General features: G+C 42.8%; 1 protein-coding gene across 2 annotated transcripts in view; it reads left to right on the top strand.

The window, feature by feature from the left end:
- The window catches only part of MYT1 (myelin transcription factor 1), a 125,896-nt gene that overhangs the window by 58,109 nt on the left and 50,312 nt on the right, over window positions 1–17,475 (top strand). For both annotated transcript variants that reach the window (XM_039912926.1, XM_029071098.2), the window contains exons 3-6: window positions 4,923–4,977; window positions 6,581–6,611; window positions 14,459–14,521; window positions 16,371–16,618. In XM_039912926.1, the coding sequence (XP_039768860.1) occupies window positions 4,923–4,977; window positions 6,581–6,611; window positions 14,459–14,521; window positions 16,371–16,618 (397 nt within the window). The remainder of the gene's footprint in view (window positions 1–4,922; window positions 4,978–6,580; window positions 6,612–14,458; window positions 14,522–16,370; window positions 16,619–17,475) is intronic.

Raw genomic sequence — 17,475 nt, 5'->3', positions numbered from 1 at the left:
CTCATAAATGTAATGAAGTCCCTTTGACACCTGCTCCTCTCTACACTTTAAATATGAGCCATTGGCCCATAGGGAACCATGGCTTTAAAAATAGAAATTATAGTAATTGTCTTCTGTGTTATTGGGAAGGTTGTAATAAACGTATAGCTCATAACACTGGGGCACCACAGACTAGAGTTGACAGGGTGCATAAATTACTCCGGGTTTTGATTTTTTTCCCTTAACAAATCACATAAATCATTGGACGTTAGTGCTGCCAAGGGGGGGAGAAGTTCACTTTGCCCATTTTTTCTTACTCATTTAAGGAATTCCTTTTTCCCTCTTCCTAGGTGGTGCCTTAGAGAACTTGTCAATTGCTGCCTTTGAAAGATTAACTAAAAAAAAAACCCCAAAACATTTGGAACAACAGCCTTGTAAGCAATAGTCATGCTGTTTCTTTCATTTTTTTAGAAAAGCCCAAATCAAGGCCACATGCCTTGCAGCGTCAGCGGATAAAGGTGATTAGAAAGGGCGTGATCTGGCATACGGGCAGAAGGATGATGGATGGAGTGATCTTCATTATTTAAATACAGCCACTCCTTTTCCCATTGAAAAACTAGCCATGTGGTCCTGGGCAGGCCCTTATAGGGGGCTTTATTCCAGTGAGCAATCGGCGCCTTTGTTTTGGTTGTCCTCCCCACACTGACGAAGCAAATAGGGGAAGCAGAGCCGTGAGCGTCCATGTGATGCGGGGGAACTATGCCCACGCTGGATCTCGTTTTGCTTCCTCTAGGCTTCCATTTTCCTGTACGGGCCACCCCTCTAACATTCAAACTGTTGGGCTTCTTCCCCACTTCTCTGTCTCCCGTTGTTGAGAGGCAAAATTACACTGCATTTCCTTGACCCCGCATCCAAGAAACTAGAGGTTGGAGTATTTTTTGATCAAGTCTCATCTCTGCTGAGCACATTCGGCTCTTGCTGAGGCTGCTCCTTCCCCAGATACAATTAATAATAATAACTGTGGTGTTTGTTGGGACTTTACTATGTGCAGAACACTGTATTAAGCTTTATCTTGTTCAGCGCTTACTATGTGCCAGCCACTGCACTGAGCCCTGGGGTAGATACAAGTTAATCAGGATGGATACAGTTCATGTCCCACATGGGACTCTCAGTCTTAATCCCCATTATACAGACGAGGGAACCGAGGCACAGAAAAGTTAAGTGACTCACCAGAGGTCAACAGTAGACAAGCGTTGTGGTAGATACAAGATAGAGCAGGTCAGACGGTCCTTGTCCTATGTGGGGCTCGCAGTCTAAGGTGGAAGAACAGGAATCTAATTTGCTGTCTAATTTACAATATATGATGAAAATGAGACAAAGAGAAGTTAAGTGACTTGTCCAAGGTCACATAGCAGGCAAGTCCCCTGATTCCCAGGCCCATACTCTTTCCACCTGGCCCTACTGCTTCAATTACTACCTGGCTAGGAGGTAGACATCCTACCTCCTTATTGTGTGCTCTGCAATAAAGCACTCAATAAATACGATTGACTGAATGGACATCCTGAAAACCAGTGATAATAGTAATAATGATAATAATAATCATAGTATTTTTTAAGAGTTTACTCTCATCCAAATATTATACTTGGACCCAAGCACTGGAGTGTTCTTCCAGGGAAGAGACCAAGTTTTTTATTGCAAGTTTCTGATCAGATGTGGTAAAGGCAAAGGTGGGATCAATTAACTCTTGAAAGGAAGCAAATAATGAATGAATTGACACTGTAGTCTCAGTCTCTATACTTGTCTCTTGACTCACTGTGGGAAGAGAACATGTCTACAGACTGTTATACTTTACTCTGCTAAGTGCTGAGTACCATGCTCTACACATAGTAAGCCCTCAAAAATGATTGATTAATTGACTGATTGGAGTAGATTCAAGATCATCATGTCAGACACAATCTCTATCCCATATGGGGCACAGTCTCAACAGGAGGGGGAATAGGTATTGAATCACCACTTTACAGATGAGGAAACCGGCACAGAAAAATGAAGTAACTTGCCCCAAGGTCACACAGCAAGCAAGTCTTGGGGCTGGGATTAGAATTCAGGTCCTCTGACTCCCAGGCCCATGCTCTTTCCACTTTTGGGCAAGGGAACTTGCTACTCAGTCCACTGAAGAGGTAGATTACCTAGCAGCGTTAACAAAACTCCAGTCCCAGATTCTTAATTTTACCTAAGGAAAAGGCTAGATCTGAGGAAAAACAGAGTTCACTGAGTGGGGTATCATGGTCAGAGTCCTCAGACCCAGATGAAGAAAAGGGCTGGCAAAGCTACCTCTTGCTGAAGTGATCCAGGGAGGTGGTTTTGCCATATTTACCAATTCTCATTTGTGGCAGAGCACTTGAGGATGGGAAACTGGAAAAGTGCTCCCCCTGCCTCTCCCCGACCACCATCACCACCATTGCTCCAATACTGCGAGCCCCATGTGGAGTGAAAGTGAATTCTGCAGAATCAACTCTTGCTCCTACTTTAGAGAAAGAATTAAACCTGGGATTCTTGCTTGAGAATTGTCCCCAAACCTTCTGAGCTCACGAGGGAGGGATGGAGAGAAATGAGGGAGAAAAATCCCATTAACTTCCTAATGGGTGTAGTAGGATAGGATAGGTGTAGTAGAACCCTTTGGGTTGTAAAGGGTGACCTGTGTTCTAATACTGGCTCCGCCATTTGGATGCTATGAGACCTTGGGCAAATAGCTTATTTTTTTGGTGGTTTGGTTTCCTCATCTATTAAATGGTTATTCAATTTATGTTCTCTGTGAGTCCCATAGGAGACAGAAACTGTGTTTCATCTGATTACTTTGTATCCATCCCAGCGCTTAGTAAACACTTAATTATTATTTGTTATTATTGTTATTAATATTGTTAGTTGGCTCCATATCCGGTATCTCTCGCTGAGGCAATCTCCAACTATGCTTAGATGGGACACATTAACTAGCAAACATTCTCAGTGGACTCTCATTCCTCCTCCTGAAGGTTCAAAATGTAGTTTGTGATAAGAGCAGACACACACAAATCTCTCCCATATAGTAAACTCTCCCACCCCATCATTGCATATCAAGGATAAGCTCCTTAAGCCCAAGACATCCAGAGGAGAACCAATACAAAACTTCACTGGGTAGTTGCGTTTCCAGTGAGTAACCAGACAGATTTCCATTCTTTTTCCTCTGGTTAATCATTTTGTTGAAATGAAAGGATTTTGAATAAATCAATCAATGCAGATAAAGAGATAGGAAGTAACCCAGGATTCATGACAGTAAGAGCCGACAGCTCACGGAAGTGATTTCATGCTTATTGTCCACAGGAGAAGCAGACCTCTGCTTCAGATGCTTTAAAAAAGAGGCTCTAACAACTCTTTTAGTCATTTGTAGTCCAGGTGCTACTGCTAAGGTTGGCAGATTCAGCTCAGTGAACAGCTTCAAAACTCAGAAAATAAAGTTTTGTTTAATTTTGCAAGTGGATCATGGATTACAAAGCATCTGATTTAATAGTCACCCTAGCAGATCTATAGGTTAGGGATACGTTTGTAATTTGCCCAGATAGCCTCTCTGTTTTGTCCATTCTGACGGTCTTTTAAGTTTTGTTTTATTATTAGAAAGAGATGTGCCTGTGAAATTACTATAGTACCCAAAGACTGGGGTTGGATCTCTCCACGTTTTTGTCAAAATAAGGTAGGTGCTTTTCAGACTGGAAAAAGGCTTAAATTGCACCAGCAATGAGTGAAAAGTTCTCACTCTGATTTGAAAAGGAAGCTGATTCACAAATATAATGAGCTCAATTGTCCCAGCTTCTAAAGTTACTCCTCATAAATCGGAACTGGGAGACACATTAACTCTTTCAGATTACCAGATTACTATTACCAACATTATGTACAACCTAATAGTAAGGCACTAAACATTCCTTAACTGGTCTGAAACCAGTCAATCAATGATACCTGTTGAATGCTTACTCTGTGCAGAACACTGTACCAAGGACTTAAAGAGTTAATGCTTCCCATACAGGGTCTAATTTATTATTAGGGAGCAATTTTTGATACCTGGAGAATTAAACTCAGGAAGTCAAGGGACAAAATGTGTGCCTCATTTCAGAGCCTCTTCTAACAGGCCATTTTCTCTGCATGCATCTTTGTGCTCACCTTCTATCCCACTTCTTGGCTTGTCTGTCATATGCACATTTGTCTATCTGTGTGTGTGCGGAGTGTGTGCGCGCACATACTTCGCCCATGGAAAAAAAGGGCAGATGCCGGAAATTGCAGGCACAGCAATTGCCCTTGAAATGAGCCAGCAGCCTAATTTTTGGAACATGGCCTTACAGAATGATGGCTATAAAAGATTGAATTCCAAGTAATGTTTCTAGTTAGGGGGCAATTTTTTTTTAAGGATTCTATTTGGTGATGGCAATTTTCGCGCGAGCAGAAATGCACCTGTAGTAATTCTGTCGAACAAGTAGTCAATTGCACATACATTCAGGCACTTGTAGGTGTAATTAGATGCTTGGCCCCTTGTTATAAAAAGGTGGGAACAAATGACAGGCACTAAAAGGAATCTTAGATATGGAATCTGTCATAGCAGCTGTAACCATTCTGCACCTGAACTCCTCATACTGCAAGAATGACTTCAAATCACAGCTTAGAACGGTGAGCCCATGTGGGACAAGGGCTGTATTCAACCTGATTATCGTGAATCCACTTAGCACAGTGCTTGGCTCATAGTAAGTAATTAATAAATATTATTATTATTATTATTATTATCAGATTCAATTATCCCCTCAACGTGAAAAATGCTGCCATCCCTGACAGAGGGAATTGCTAACTGTCCCTATTCATTCACTGTATTTGCTTAAATTTGGCTGAATTTTTTTCTTAATGTGGTCAATGCTATTTGATTCCAGATGAGCTTAGAAAATGACGACAAGAGAGCACGCACAAGATCAAAGGCAATCAGAGGTGAGTAGTTTGGGTCAACGGCGCTGGGCACGAGGGAAGTCGGCAATCACCAGATCTGTCAGGCCAAGAGCTCAGGCCTGCTTTCTCTAAAGCTTGAAATGCCACTTTCTCCAAGAGCTCTCCTCACAAGTACAAGAAACCCATAACTAACACTTAGGTTCCTTGCATGCTATTTATTTTCTCCTTTAAACTTGAGCACTCAGTCGCTCAGGAATCTGGATAACTTCAGATTGGTTTCGGGGGCTTTCATCTTAGACCTGCTGCAAGGGACTTTGAAAGAACACATCTGAGAGAGGCCGGCTCAGAGGGGGCATGTTGAAGAAGAAAAAGAGACTATCTCTGGGTGGAGATTCTAGGCTCAAGGATTTGTTCATTTAGACCTTAATTGCACTTTATTTCCTGGTTTGGAAGTGCCACACAAGACATGTATTTTATTTTTCAGCTATTTTCCCTTTTTGAGTTAAATTTCAGAGCTCACGAAAATGAGAAGAATGTTCTAGCTCTACTCCCTATTGCTGTCTTCTGGTTCTAGCCCAGTCCTGACTGCACCAGCTGGTTCTAGAAGCTCCTAACATTCTCCAACACATTCTCATTGGCTCAGTTTGGAAGTTGTTTAGTGGTGTCGATGGTTTTGTTTATGAGACAAATTTGTTCCTCAGGACTGGTTACCTGAATTAATAATAATAATAATAATGTTGGTATTTGTTAAGCGCTTACTATGTGCCGAGCACTGTTCTAAGCACTGGGGGAGATACAGGGTAATCAGGTCGTCCCACGTGAGGCTCACAGTTAATCCCCATTTTACAGATGAGGTAACTGAGGCACAGAGAAGTTAAGTGACTTGCCCACAGTCACACAGCTGACAGCTGAATTATCTCTGAGGGCACCAACTAATATGCTGTCCATAGTCAGGTTCCTTGGCAATTTTTCTTTATGTTCAATCCATGGTGGCCAAATTTAAACCCATCTTTTAAATGGGTGAAATTCATTCCATGCTCCCTAGAAAATAGCCTCCAATTCATCTTTCCTTCGAAATTCTCACACCCAGGAGTACAGTTATCTCAGATAGTTAGCTGAGCTCCCAGACTTTATTTCCTTGCCTTTTCCTGGTACTTTATTTGAATAACCATCAGACTTTTAATCCATTCTACTGGGATGCCCCCCACAAACTGAGTCTCAGATGGGTCTGCCATTCCAGACTCTAGCAGTACTTACTTACTCTGAGCTTACTGAATATAACTGGTTTACTGAGTATAACAAAATCCCACATAGGTCAAACAAGCAGCCCTGGGGGGAAAAACAAACATCCCCAAATCACCAGAAATTTCAATAAATGTATATCTGTAATTTAGAGACTCCATTCTGGGGGTGGAAGGTCCTGATATATTTAGTCTGGGAATAGTTACACCATTTGTTATTCTTTGGGGGTGATAGGCCTTGATGATGAAGATTAGGAATGAGGCTATACTCTATGCAGGGATTTAGCAAACTTTTAAAGTATCACCTCTTGTGTCTTATGCCTTATGGATATTACAGGGTATTGTCTGTTTGTTTATTAACACCCTTGTGTTTCTCTCCATTTTTTCCCTTTTGTGTTACTCAGTACCCACGGAGCTCATAGGACAGGAGGTGAGGTAAGAGAAATTTCTTGTCATCACCAGGTATTTTGAGTCTGACAAGTCCTAAGTCACCTACGATTGTTCCCATGATCTATCATTGTAGAAAATGGTTATGTAAAAAAAAAATGTGAACTAACTTTCTTTTCTCTCATGAAGTATAGAAACAGAGCGTAGAATACCTTGAATGCATACTGCTTCTTCCTTTCAAGATTTCCTACATGATCTCACCTAGGTTTACCCCTTCTCTGCTCCTTCCTAAATTTGAGGGTCATTTTTCCCAGATGGGAATGCTGAGATAAAAATCCAATCCCACGACACTAAAATTTAAAGAACCCACGCTAAGGCAAAGCCTCCCCTCCAATAATGCACAATTCCAATAACCAAAAGGACAAATTTTTTCTTTCAACTCTAGAGGATTCGATAAGTATTATGATTATTAACAGTGTTGTCATCAATCATCATTCTCAATAACAAGATGGTTTATTAATCTTAATCATATAAATGGATTTATATGATGAGGTCTGAGGGCAAAGGAAAGGAAAATCAGGTTTTTTTCTAAGTGGAGTGTCCTCTGTTCATTTAAAATAAAAGCTATAATTTTATCCACTGGAGAGTTAAGCTCTAGTTAAGCGCAGCTACTGTGGTTTTGTAATTATTTATGCAAACCCCAAGTATAATCTTTGGCATGATAGATCACGTATAATTTTCCTGAGCTATAGGGTACAGCATGGCTTAGAGGATGGAGCATGGGCCTGGGAGTCAGATGGTCTTGGGTTCTAATCTAGGATCTGCTGCTTGTCTGTTCTGTGACCTTGGGTAAGTCCCTTCACTTCTCTGGGCTTCAGTTGTCTCATCTGTAAAATGGGGATTAAGAGTGTGAACCTTATGTGGGATGGGGACTGTGTCCAACCTGACTAACTTGTATCTACCCCAGTGCTTAGAATACTGCTTGGCATATAGTAAGCGCTTAACAAGTACCATAATATTATGATTAGGGTGGGGATTTTTCTTGGAGGGAGTGGGATGGTGGTGTTCCTTTCCTCACAGCCATTTTTCTATGTGGGAGAGAAAAGCAGCTCTGACATGGGACTTGTTAATTTTGACAAGGAATTACTCCTCAAGTCACTAAATGTGGCAAGATGGGCTGCAAGTAGCTCAAATCCCTAGGTGGTCTTTATTTATTTCTCACCTCAACAAATATCACACTGGACAAAGTAAGTTCACATCTGCATACATGGAGTTACTTGTGTGGTACTGGAGCAGGCATTTGATATTCACCCCATCCTCAACCCCACAACACTTATATACATACCTATAAATTGTATATTTTAAATGATCTAATTATATTGTCTCTCTCCCTCTCTAAACGGTAAGCTTGTTGTGCAGGGAATGTGTCTACCAACTCTATTATACTCTCCCAAGTGCTTAGTACAGTGCTCTGTACTCAGTAAGCACTCAATAAATACAATTGATGATGATTTTGATGATTACTAAATACTGTAGGACACCCATGTGGAATATTCTGAAGGCAGAAAAAAGGAAAGGAAGGCATATTTGGGTGGAGCCCTCCATGGGCTACAGCACAGGCCTGGAAGTCAGAGGGACCTGAATTCTAGTCCCAGCTCTGCCAGTTTTCTGCGTGACCTTGAGCAAGTTACTTAATTTCTCTGGTCCTCAGTTATCTCATCTCTGAAATGGGGATCAAGACTGTGAGCCCCATGTGGGACAGGGATTGTGTCCAACCTGATTATCTTGTATCTACCCCAGTATTAGAACAGTGTCTGACACATAGTAAGAGCTTAACGAATACCATTAAAAAAAATGGGCTGAATTTTTCTGGCCCAAATGACGGGTTATGGTTCCAGGTCCAGTCCGGGCCAAGGTTGCAGCTGGGGCTTTGAATCCTAAGTGATCACCACACACATGTGTGGTGTTTTCACGCCTGGCTGGTTGTCCCTGAGGGATGCTGGGAATTGAAGTCCCAGTGGCCTGTGAAGTCCCCTGACCAAGTGAGACTGTTCACCCCATGCTCAACAGCACTCCAGTTACTGTTCTGTGACTTCTCTGGTCCAAACTCATTTCTACACAGAGAAGGGAGATAGGAATCTGGCCCAATCCCGGCTAAGCTTTTTTTGGCGGGCCCAGCCTATCCCAGCTGGTGAGCCAAGCCAAGTCCATATAGACCTCTAAAATTGATGTCCTAAAGAGATCCTAGCTCCCATGTGCTTTCAAATTTTACCTTTACATGTGATAGTTATGATTTGGAAATCATTTAGTAACTAAGAAATTCTAGACTCCAGAAAACTTGGAGTAGCTATTCTCTGAGGGTGCCTAAGTGAATGCCAGGCTAAGTAGTGAAGTATCACCTAGGAAGAGAGTACAGGCTGGGAAAATCTACCTTGTAGACGCCTGCATTGCGTTTCATCATCAAGGCTGTAAGCTCGTTGTGGGCTGGGAACATGTCAACCAATTCTGTTATAGTTTACTCTACCAGATGCTTAGTACAGTGCTCAGCACACAGGAAGTGCTTAATACAAATGACTGACTGTTAATCAGTGGTATTTACTAATCATTTACTGTGAACAGAACACTGTACTAAGCGCTTGGGAGAGTACAGTTCAACAGAGTTGGTAGGCAAGCTGTCTGCATATAGGGAACTTCAGTCTAGAGGGCAAGGATAAGTATAGGGGAAGATAATTGCGAGACAGGTCAAATATAAACTAATTCTTTCTGAAAATCATTTTTTTAATATCAAATCTTAAATGTTCCTTCTATTTCATTATTACTGTTATCTTCTTTGGGTTTGTTGCATCACTCTGCGCATAAAAAGACCACAATAATAAACTCCTGGGATTGTTTCTTTTTCTCTCTTGAACTATCCTCATCACTTAATACAGTTCTCTGCACACTTAGTGCTCACTTACTTTAATGATTTGTCTTCCCCTTCCAATATCTGCATTTTACAGATAAGGAAGCTGAAGCATAGAAAGGTTGTCATTTACCCAAGGCCGGACATAAGTCCAGTGGTAGAATCAGGACTAGATTCCGGGCCTGTTGTCTCAAATCCAAGCTCTAACACCTTGACCGTCCTGCCTCTCAGTACTAAGTCTTGTTATGTCTCAGAACTATTCTCTTACATTTTTTTCTATTGTGAAGACCAATTTAGGAGTGTTTTTCTTAGAGTACTGCACTGTACTAGGTGCTTGGGAGTACATAATAATGAAGTGACATTTCCCCTGCCCAAAAGGAGCTCTCACTTTAGCGAGGAGCTTATAGTCCGAGAACGTAAAATTACACTTGGTGTAGAACACTCCATGAATACTAGGTAGCTGGTTTCATTCATTCATTCGATCATATTTATTGAGTATTTACAGTGTGCAGAGCACTGTATTAAGCGCTTGGGAGAGTACAGTATAACAATAAACAGATGTATTCCCTGCCCACAATGAATTTATAATCTAGAGGGTTTGATATGAAGACATGGTTTAGCATGATTGAGATGATGATATGACTTGATATGAAGACACCAGGAACCCAATAATTTTCTCCCAACCCTGACACCTGAAAGACCTCTTAAATGACTTGGCTTTGCAAAATATTTTTCTCCCTGAGCTTTATAACATACATAATTATTTACCCCAAAGTGTACAAAGTGGCTATAATTTCATAAAGTGACTCCAGTGACCTAATGCATGTTGACAGCAACATGCAAATCATCCTAAAATAGAATTAGAGCCTTAATTTATGTATATCAGGGAGAGGTTTCTCCTTTATTTAATTCTGGTCATGATTAAGCGACCTCGCCTTATTGTGTGGCCTGTTATTTGTTACTACAATTCACACTTGTTTGATTCCTCTGCCACCCTCTTCTTGCTCTTTCAATCTGCGCCCTGTTACCTTTGGGTTCCTAATCCTTCTGAGCTCAGGGGCAGGTCTTCTTAGACAAAATGGGATAATTAAAGTGAGGGAGGGGGGTTTTGGTTCTGAATTATCTGGATAGCTGCTCCCTTGCTCCACTCTGTTGTGTGGCCTGGACATTTTCCTACTGAGCTAGATTTGGAAAGTGCCCATCCCTTCCTCTTCTAGACTTGACCCAATCTCATTTCCCAGTTCTGGTGGATAGAACTGACACTAACATGGAAACAGCTTCCCAGAACACCCTGCCCATCCCTCCCTGCTTAAATTACAAGGGGTCGTAGGGTCTGTTTAGAAGGAAAAAGGTAGCTGAGCTTTAGAGACTGGTTTTTGTGGCCATCTAGCACTGGCCACAGCTTACTATTGAATCTGTGCCACAACTTACTATTATAGCTATTGCTACTAGCATTTATCAGTAGCCTATGGTACATTTATCAGTAGCCTATGGTATGCAAAGCCCTGCACTAAATGCTGGGGTTAGTTTCAAGAAAACAATTAAAACACGGCTCGTAGCCCGCAAGGGGCTCATCATTTAAATGAGGGAGGAAGAGACTCCTAGAACAATGAGAATATGATCTAGTGAAGAAGAAAAATACATCAGTAGTAAAATGGGTTAGAGTCACCACTAATTGGAAGGGGCAATATCTGGTCACCTCCCCATTTCAGACAGAACCAACCTAGGTCAGAAACTGCTACCGTCTCCCCAGTGGTCACTGAAGGGAAGGTATCCTTCCATCTCCCTTCTACTGCCATGGAGGAGGTGGGCAGGCAATGGGACATTTTCAACCCTCATGCTGCCCCTCATTGACTCCGGCTTCTCAGTGGTGAGGTTTTCCCGGTTCCTGTGGTTGGGCTGAGGGTGACGGGGCCTGGGAGGGAGGCCGGCGGGGTTGGTCCTGACTCTTGTTCTGAAAGTTTCAGGTAGAAGTAGCAACATATGCAAAACCCCACACGGCGCACGCGGAGTACTCCAGGGACCGAGGCCAAGTCAGAGGAGATGCACCTATTGGTCGGGCTGGCCCCTGAAGTTTCACAAAGTCGGGAATCGCCTGGCTGCCAAGTAAACTAGGGTCTTCCTGAGGGTACTAGTAAGAACACACTTGATATCACATGGGAACCCTCTAGTAGCCAAAGTGAAATCTTCTTGTCCACCTTGCAGAAAGGCTCCCAACCCTCTTATGCTTTTGCGATTGAGTGGAAAAACCCTGGGCAGTCCAGGTCCCTAAGTTTTATTGCTGAACACATGAGTGGAGGTGGTAATTGAAGCAGGTGACATATTTAAGGGGCAGCGTGCAGTGTACCACAAAGCCATCATTGCAGCTGTCACCTAATTGCCTGATTAACTGGACGATTAATCGACTAATTGGAACCTCGGCATCGTCTGCATGAGAATAAGAAGCTTTCTGTTAAAAAAAAAATAGTCTCAAAGCTGGTTCTTGAGAGAGCAAAAGAAAGAAAACAGTCTGTGGTGTAATCGTTAGAGCAAAGAATAGAGAGAGGGACAGAGAGGACTTGAGTAAAAATCTCCCCTCTGCTCTGGATGGAATTCTGGATGGAATAAATGAGAAATGAAATATTCCAAGACTGACAGAAAAAAGACAACCAGCAACTGAAATCCGTCTCAGTTGCTGAGCTATAAAAGTATCTCCTGTGGCATCACCCTGAAATGAGGCGAGAAAACATATAAATGCCAGTAATATCTTCATCAGAGGCCTCCTTGTTCCTCACACTGAATAACCTTTTTTTTTTCCCAATGAGCCTCTGCTACCCCAAACACTGCTCCCTTGCTCTGTTCTGTAGTCATTTCAAGGATGTCTAGACCACTTGAGTATAGCAATCTCTTTTGGTTGTGATTGTGGGCAATTTAAATGAAATAGACTTTAGGATCAGCTGCACAAAGCGAGAAGAATGAAGCTCTCCATTGGGATGGAGAGTGCTGCCTCGTAGCACCCTGGGCTCTTTTGCCGAGGTGTATTTGGGAATGGGCAATAGGTTTTTGATATGACCTGGTCTTTCTCCCAAGAGCTTTTGAGGGAGATGCCTTTGAATTGGAAAAGCTGATCTGACATCTTTCTGCATTACATTAATGAGAATAAGAGGAGATCGACTTCCAGAGAGCCCTTCTTGGGTCTTGTTTTCAATGTGTCTTCATTATAGATGTGGCGGCATTTCAATCAAAGATGGATTAACCTAGAGACCCTCTGGCAGAAGGTACAGTTCTTTGTGCAAAGAAATCCAGAAGGCAATCTTTCAAGAACTTCCCACCAGCCACTTCCTTCTACATTTCAAACCTATTTCCATTTCCCGAGAAATTGAAATCACGAATTTCTGTTCCAGCTTGGTTTAGCTTCTTAGCATATATCTTGTTCTGTGCCCCTGGAAGTTGAGGAAGGCACCTGGACATTTGAAACCCTTCTTCAGGGAATGGGGATTTACTCACATGAGGAAGAGCTTCAGGCCAGGACTAACCTTGGGGCCAGGTGGATTTGAAATCAAATGAAATACCATTAGATTCTGTACTGGACACAGTGTATTTTACTGCCCCTTCCTTTGCTGGAGCTATTCTTGGAATGTTTGGGAGTTAATGCTGCCAGTTGTGAGAGCTTTAGAATTGTCATCCCATTTCAGGGAAATAGAGTGCAGGGTGACCTGGTCCTCTCCAGCGTCAAAACCTTTTAAAAGAACCTGATTAGGGAAATGGGAAGCTTTTATGATGATTCAATTGCAGTTTCGTGTTCAGACTTGGAGGGACAGACTGTCACAGGTAACACAGAATTCAAGATAGTTCAAGTTTCCTCTCCCCGGCACTTGATTAATCAATTCAGCTGCCATGAACGGCTACTTATGTTTTTAAAGGGCAAGTCAGTCCACGATGCCAATTTCAGCATTGGCCAATGACTGAAGAGAGATGAAGGGAGGAGGAAATCAAATACTCACCGACCACCCTCCCATACACATCGCCACTGACTCGTTCCAGCTAGTCTATAAATGAGGAAGTGAGACAAGGATCTGGAAACAAGAGGCTTTTATTAGCTTTCTTCCCCTTCTTATTTCCTAATTATTACCCTTCTGTGCAATCTCTATACCTAATTTCTACTGTTTTCACCCATTCCTCTGTCTTTTTCTCAGACTGGAAATGAAGCAGATGGTGACTGCTAACTGTACTCTTTTACATCATCCAGCTGTGGCTGCTTTACCACATCTGGAGTGGGCTGAAAAAGTCCGTTTTTTTTTTTTACATCTGGGTGGGCCCTCGGTTGAGCATCATAAGGAACGGGATTGCCCGGTGGGTCATTCAGTATTTTTCAGAGGCAGCAGGGAGAGGTTTGGGACCTGGAAGTCCAAAAACCATATTCAATCCTGACATTGAAAACGGAGAAGTCTCAGGCAGTGATGGAAACATTGTCTCGAGGTCTTAGGTTCTCCTCTGCGAAATGTGACGAAGAACACTGAGTGAACCCAAGAGTTGACTTAGAGGAGGATACTAGTGATTGCTGCCTCAACAGACCGCCTTTCCCACCCTCTGCCAAGCCCTACGCGAATGACAAAGGAAGAATGGCAACATTCATTTTTGCTGTGGTATCACCAAAGCTCAAGCTAAGGAAATCACCGAGCCTAGTTTCAAAAGACTTGCTTTTACACATACAGATCTTTAATTAAACATACTCATAAAACTATAATGAACCGTTCATTTAATTAAATGGGGTGAGTCATTTCATTAATTTTTAGCAAACTGCAAGCAGTCGTTCTGCCCTTCTTGGTTGGAATTCAAAGGAACAAGATGAACTATTTAAAGAAAATCATCTGTTCCTTTTTTTTTTTCCTTTGGTGGTTGTTCCTTAAATGCCGACTCTTCTACACTCGCTGACAGTTTGGTTCTCCAATTAAAATGGAGACTTTAAGTCATCACAAATTCCCTGATGGTTGTTATTTGTTTCTTCCACAAGCTGCCCAACACCAGGATGCAACGGCTCAGGGCATATCCGTGGAAAGTATGCACGGCACAGAAGGTAGGACTTTACTTTGGGGCCCAAAGGTTTCCAATGGAGGGACTGAGAAGGCTAGTGATGGACCGGTCTCCTTGTGAAACAAGCCAGGAGGATCCAGGGCAGAACACTACCATCTCTTCCTTCTCCTTTTTCTCCTCCTCCTCCTTCCCCTTCTTCTTCTTCTTTCTCCTCCTCCTTCCCCTGCCCCCCAAACTTCTCATCATCTTTCTCCTCCCCATTTATCCTCCTTCTCCTCCTCTTCCTCCCTCTCTTCTTTTTCTTCTTCTTCCTCTTCCTTTTCCCTTTCCCCAACCCCCTCCTCACTGCCAGTACAGGAAGAAGAAAGTTTTGATGGTCTGTAATTGGATAACTAATTCTTCTCTAATCCTTCTAGGCTGGGAAATTGCTCTACTTTGAAAGGCATTTTTTTATGTTTAAAAAATAAAAGCTCACTCCTTTTTTGATTTATGGGAGGACTGGCAAGTTCAGATAGGATTAACCATGGAGAACAGCTCTGGGATGGGCTTACCTCCTTGTGTCAGAATCACTTTAAGGACTCTGCGATTTTGGAACAGGGTCTTAAAATCTTGCCTGCAGTCGGTCTACTTCCGATTAGCAGATAAAGCTTTTATTTCTTCCTCGGGTCTCAGGCTTAGATCCAAGGGGTCTCCCAGGCTTCTTTTGTATGAATGATTTATTATTGTTATTAATGATAATAATATTTGTTAAGTGCTTACTATGTGCCGAGCACTGTACTAACTGCTGGGGTAGACACAATCGAATCAAGTCCCATATAGGGCTCACAGTCTAAACAGAGGGAGAATAGATATTAGATCCCCTTTTGGCAGATGAGTTACCGAGGCATAGAGAAGTTAAATGACTTGCCCAAGGTCACACAGCAGGTAAGTGGCAGAGCTGGGATTAGATCCCTGGTCCTCTGACTCCTAGGCCCATGCTCTTTCCACTGCAGGAACAGCAACTTATTGAACTCACAGGGTGTATCACATTGAAACAGGAATTGGGGCAAGGGGAAGCATCTAGCTCTTGAAAGAAGAGTCTTATGAGGAGGTATACTTGTGGTGCAGGGGAGCTCCCAGTGGGTCTCTTTTCCCCAGGACAGTAGCCCAGAAACCAGTGGTGAAGGAAAATAATGCTCCCCAGGAAGCCCCAGAGAGAGACATAGACATAAGGAAGGGCTGGGTGTGGGAGCGGGACAATGAAGAGAAGCACAGAAAGAAATTAGAGAGTTTGGCTGACTCAGTGTTATAGCACGAGTTCTATTAAGGGCAAAATTAGGGGAACTAGGCTGAGTTGGTAGCACAGGGGATTCAAATGAATAGAATAGGAAGTGGCATGGCCTAAGCAGAAAGAATATGAGGCTCAGAATCAGGGGATCTGGGTTCCAATCTTGGTTCTGTCACTTGCCTGCTGGGTGACCTTGGGCAAATCTCTTAACTTCCCCGTGGCTCAGTTTCCTCATTTGTAAAATGAGAAAATATCCGTTCCCCTCCGACCTAGACTGCAAGCCCCATGTGAGGCAGGGACTGTGTCTACTCTGCATATACTATATTTACCCCAGCACTTGGGTAAGTAAGCTCTTAACAACTACCCCAGTCATTATTATTATTATTACTTTCTGACAATAAAGAGGAATGGGGGACTGCAAGAGGTTGTACAACCCTATTCCTTGGGAGTGCCAAACAAGTAGGAGAAATTATCTTCTGTCTAGGATGGTATAGGTGTATTCATGGCATAGGTGTATTCCCTCCTGGCCCCAGGAGGGATGGACTACTAAACCTCTGAGGGTTAATTCCATCCTAGGATTCTAGTTGATTTGACCATGATGAACTCAGTCTTTCTTCCCTTCCAGTTTACAAAGCTGCCCGCTAGCTAAGAAGCGGAAACTTCAGGATGCTGAGGCTGAACACCTGGTGTCCAAGAGGAAATCCCACCCCCTGAAGCTGGCCCTCGATGAGGGCTACAATGTGGACAGTGATGGCAGTGAGGAGACCGAGGTGAAGGAGGATTCTGTCTCGGAGGAGTCGGAAGGAACTTTGGAAGAGGAAGAGGCTGAAACGATAGAACAGGAGGAGATTCATAGCCCTGAGCCAGCTGAAGGTGCTTTGTTGTTCTTTCCTGAAAACTTTGGTTAAACATTTTGAATAAAGGGCACTTAGTGTTAGTAAGGAAGAATCAGAGCCACTGTGAATAATGTGTAACTCAATGAAAGGGCAACAGAAAAGTCCTTTTGGAAAGGAGAGAGGCTGGGATGATTTGCTAGCTCTCCAACGCCAGGGAACAAACATCCCATCTTGAAAGACAAGAGCTGTCTTTCACTGAAAATTCAGTGAGGCACCCTAGGGAAGAGAAAGGGAGAGGGAGTGGGAGAGAGAGAGACAGACAGACAGACTGCAGTGTCAAAGACTCTCTCTGTAGGTCTGCTGCTTTAGCTGACGATGGGCTGCCTTGATTCTCTGCTGGTAGAATCGCAGTTGACTTGACCTCCTTTGTACTTTTAGGCTCCATTTTTGCTGTCACCCTGGCCTCAGTCTGTGATCAATCAATAACTCCAAACTCAATGCAAACCATAAACAATCGGTGGAATTTATTAAATGCTTATGTGTGTGCAGAGTGCTGTTTCAGGCACTCGAGAGAATATAAGGGTGTTCGTAGATGCCGTCCCTGCCCATAATGAACTTACAATCTAGAGGGGGAGACGGACATTAAGATAAATCATTGATTTAATGTGGCAGGGCTGAGAGTAGGGTGAATATTAAAGGGTACAGATCCAAGTGCACAGTTGATGCAGAAGGGAGATGGCTCTGAAATAAAGTACTGAAATACCCTTCCCACCCCCACCACCCACCCAGAGGGGGAAAAGGTGCATTTACACATCTTATGTGAAGCATGTTCACAAGAGGAAAATGCTTTCTTGAGAGCAGATCAGTCCAAAGGAATGATATGAAACAGGGATA

Source organism: Ornithorhynchus anatinus, chromosome 8, assembly GCF_004115215.2.
Source record: "Ornithorhynchus anatinus isolate Pmale09 chromosome 8, mOrnAna1.pri.v4, whole genome shotgun sequence".
Lineage (NCBI taxonomy): Eukaryota > Metazoa > Chordata > Mammalia > Monotremata > Ornithorhynchidae > Ornithorhynchus > Ornithorhynchus anatinus.
Note: the sequence above shows the minus strand (reverse complement) of the source record. Positions and strands in the feature narration are given on the sequence as shown.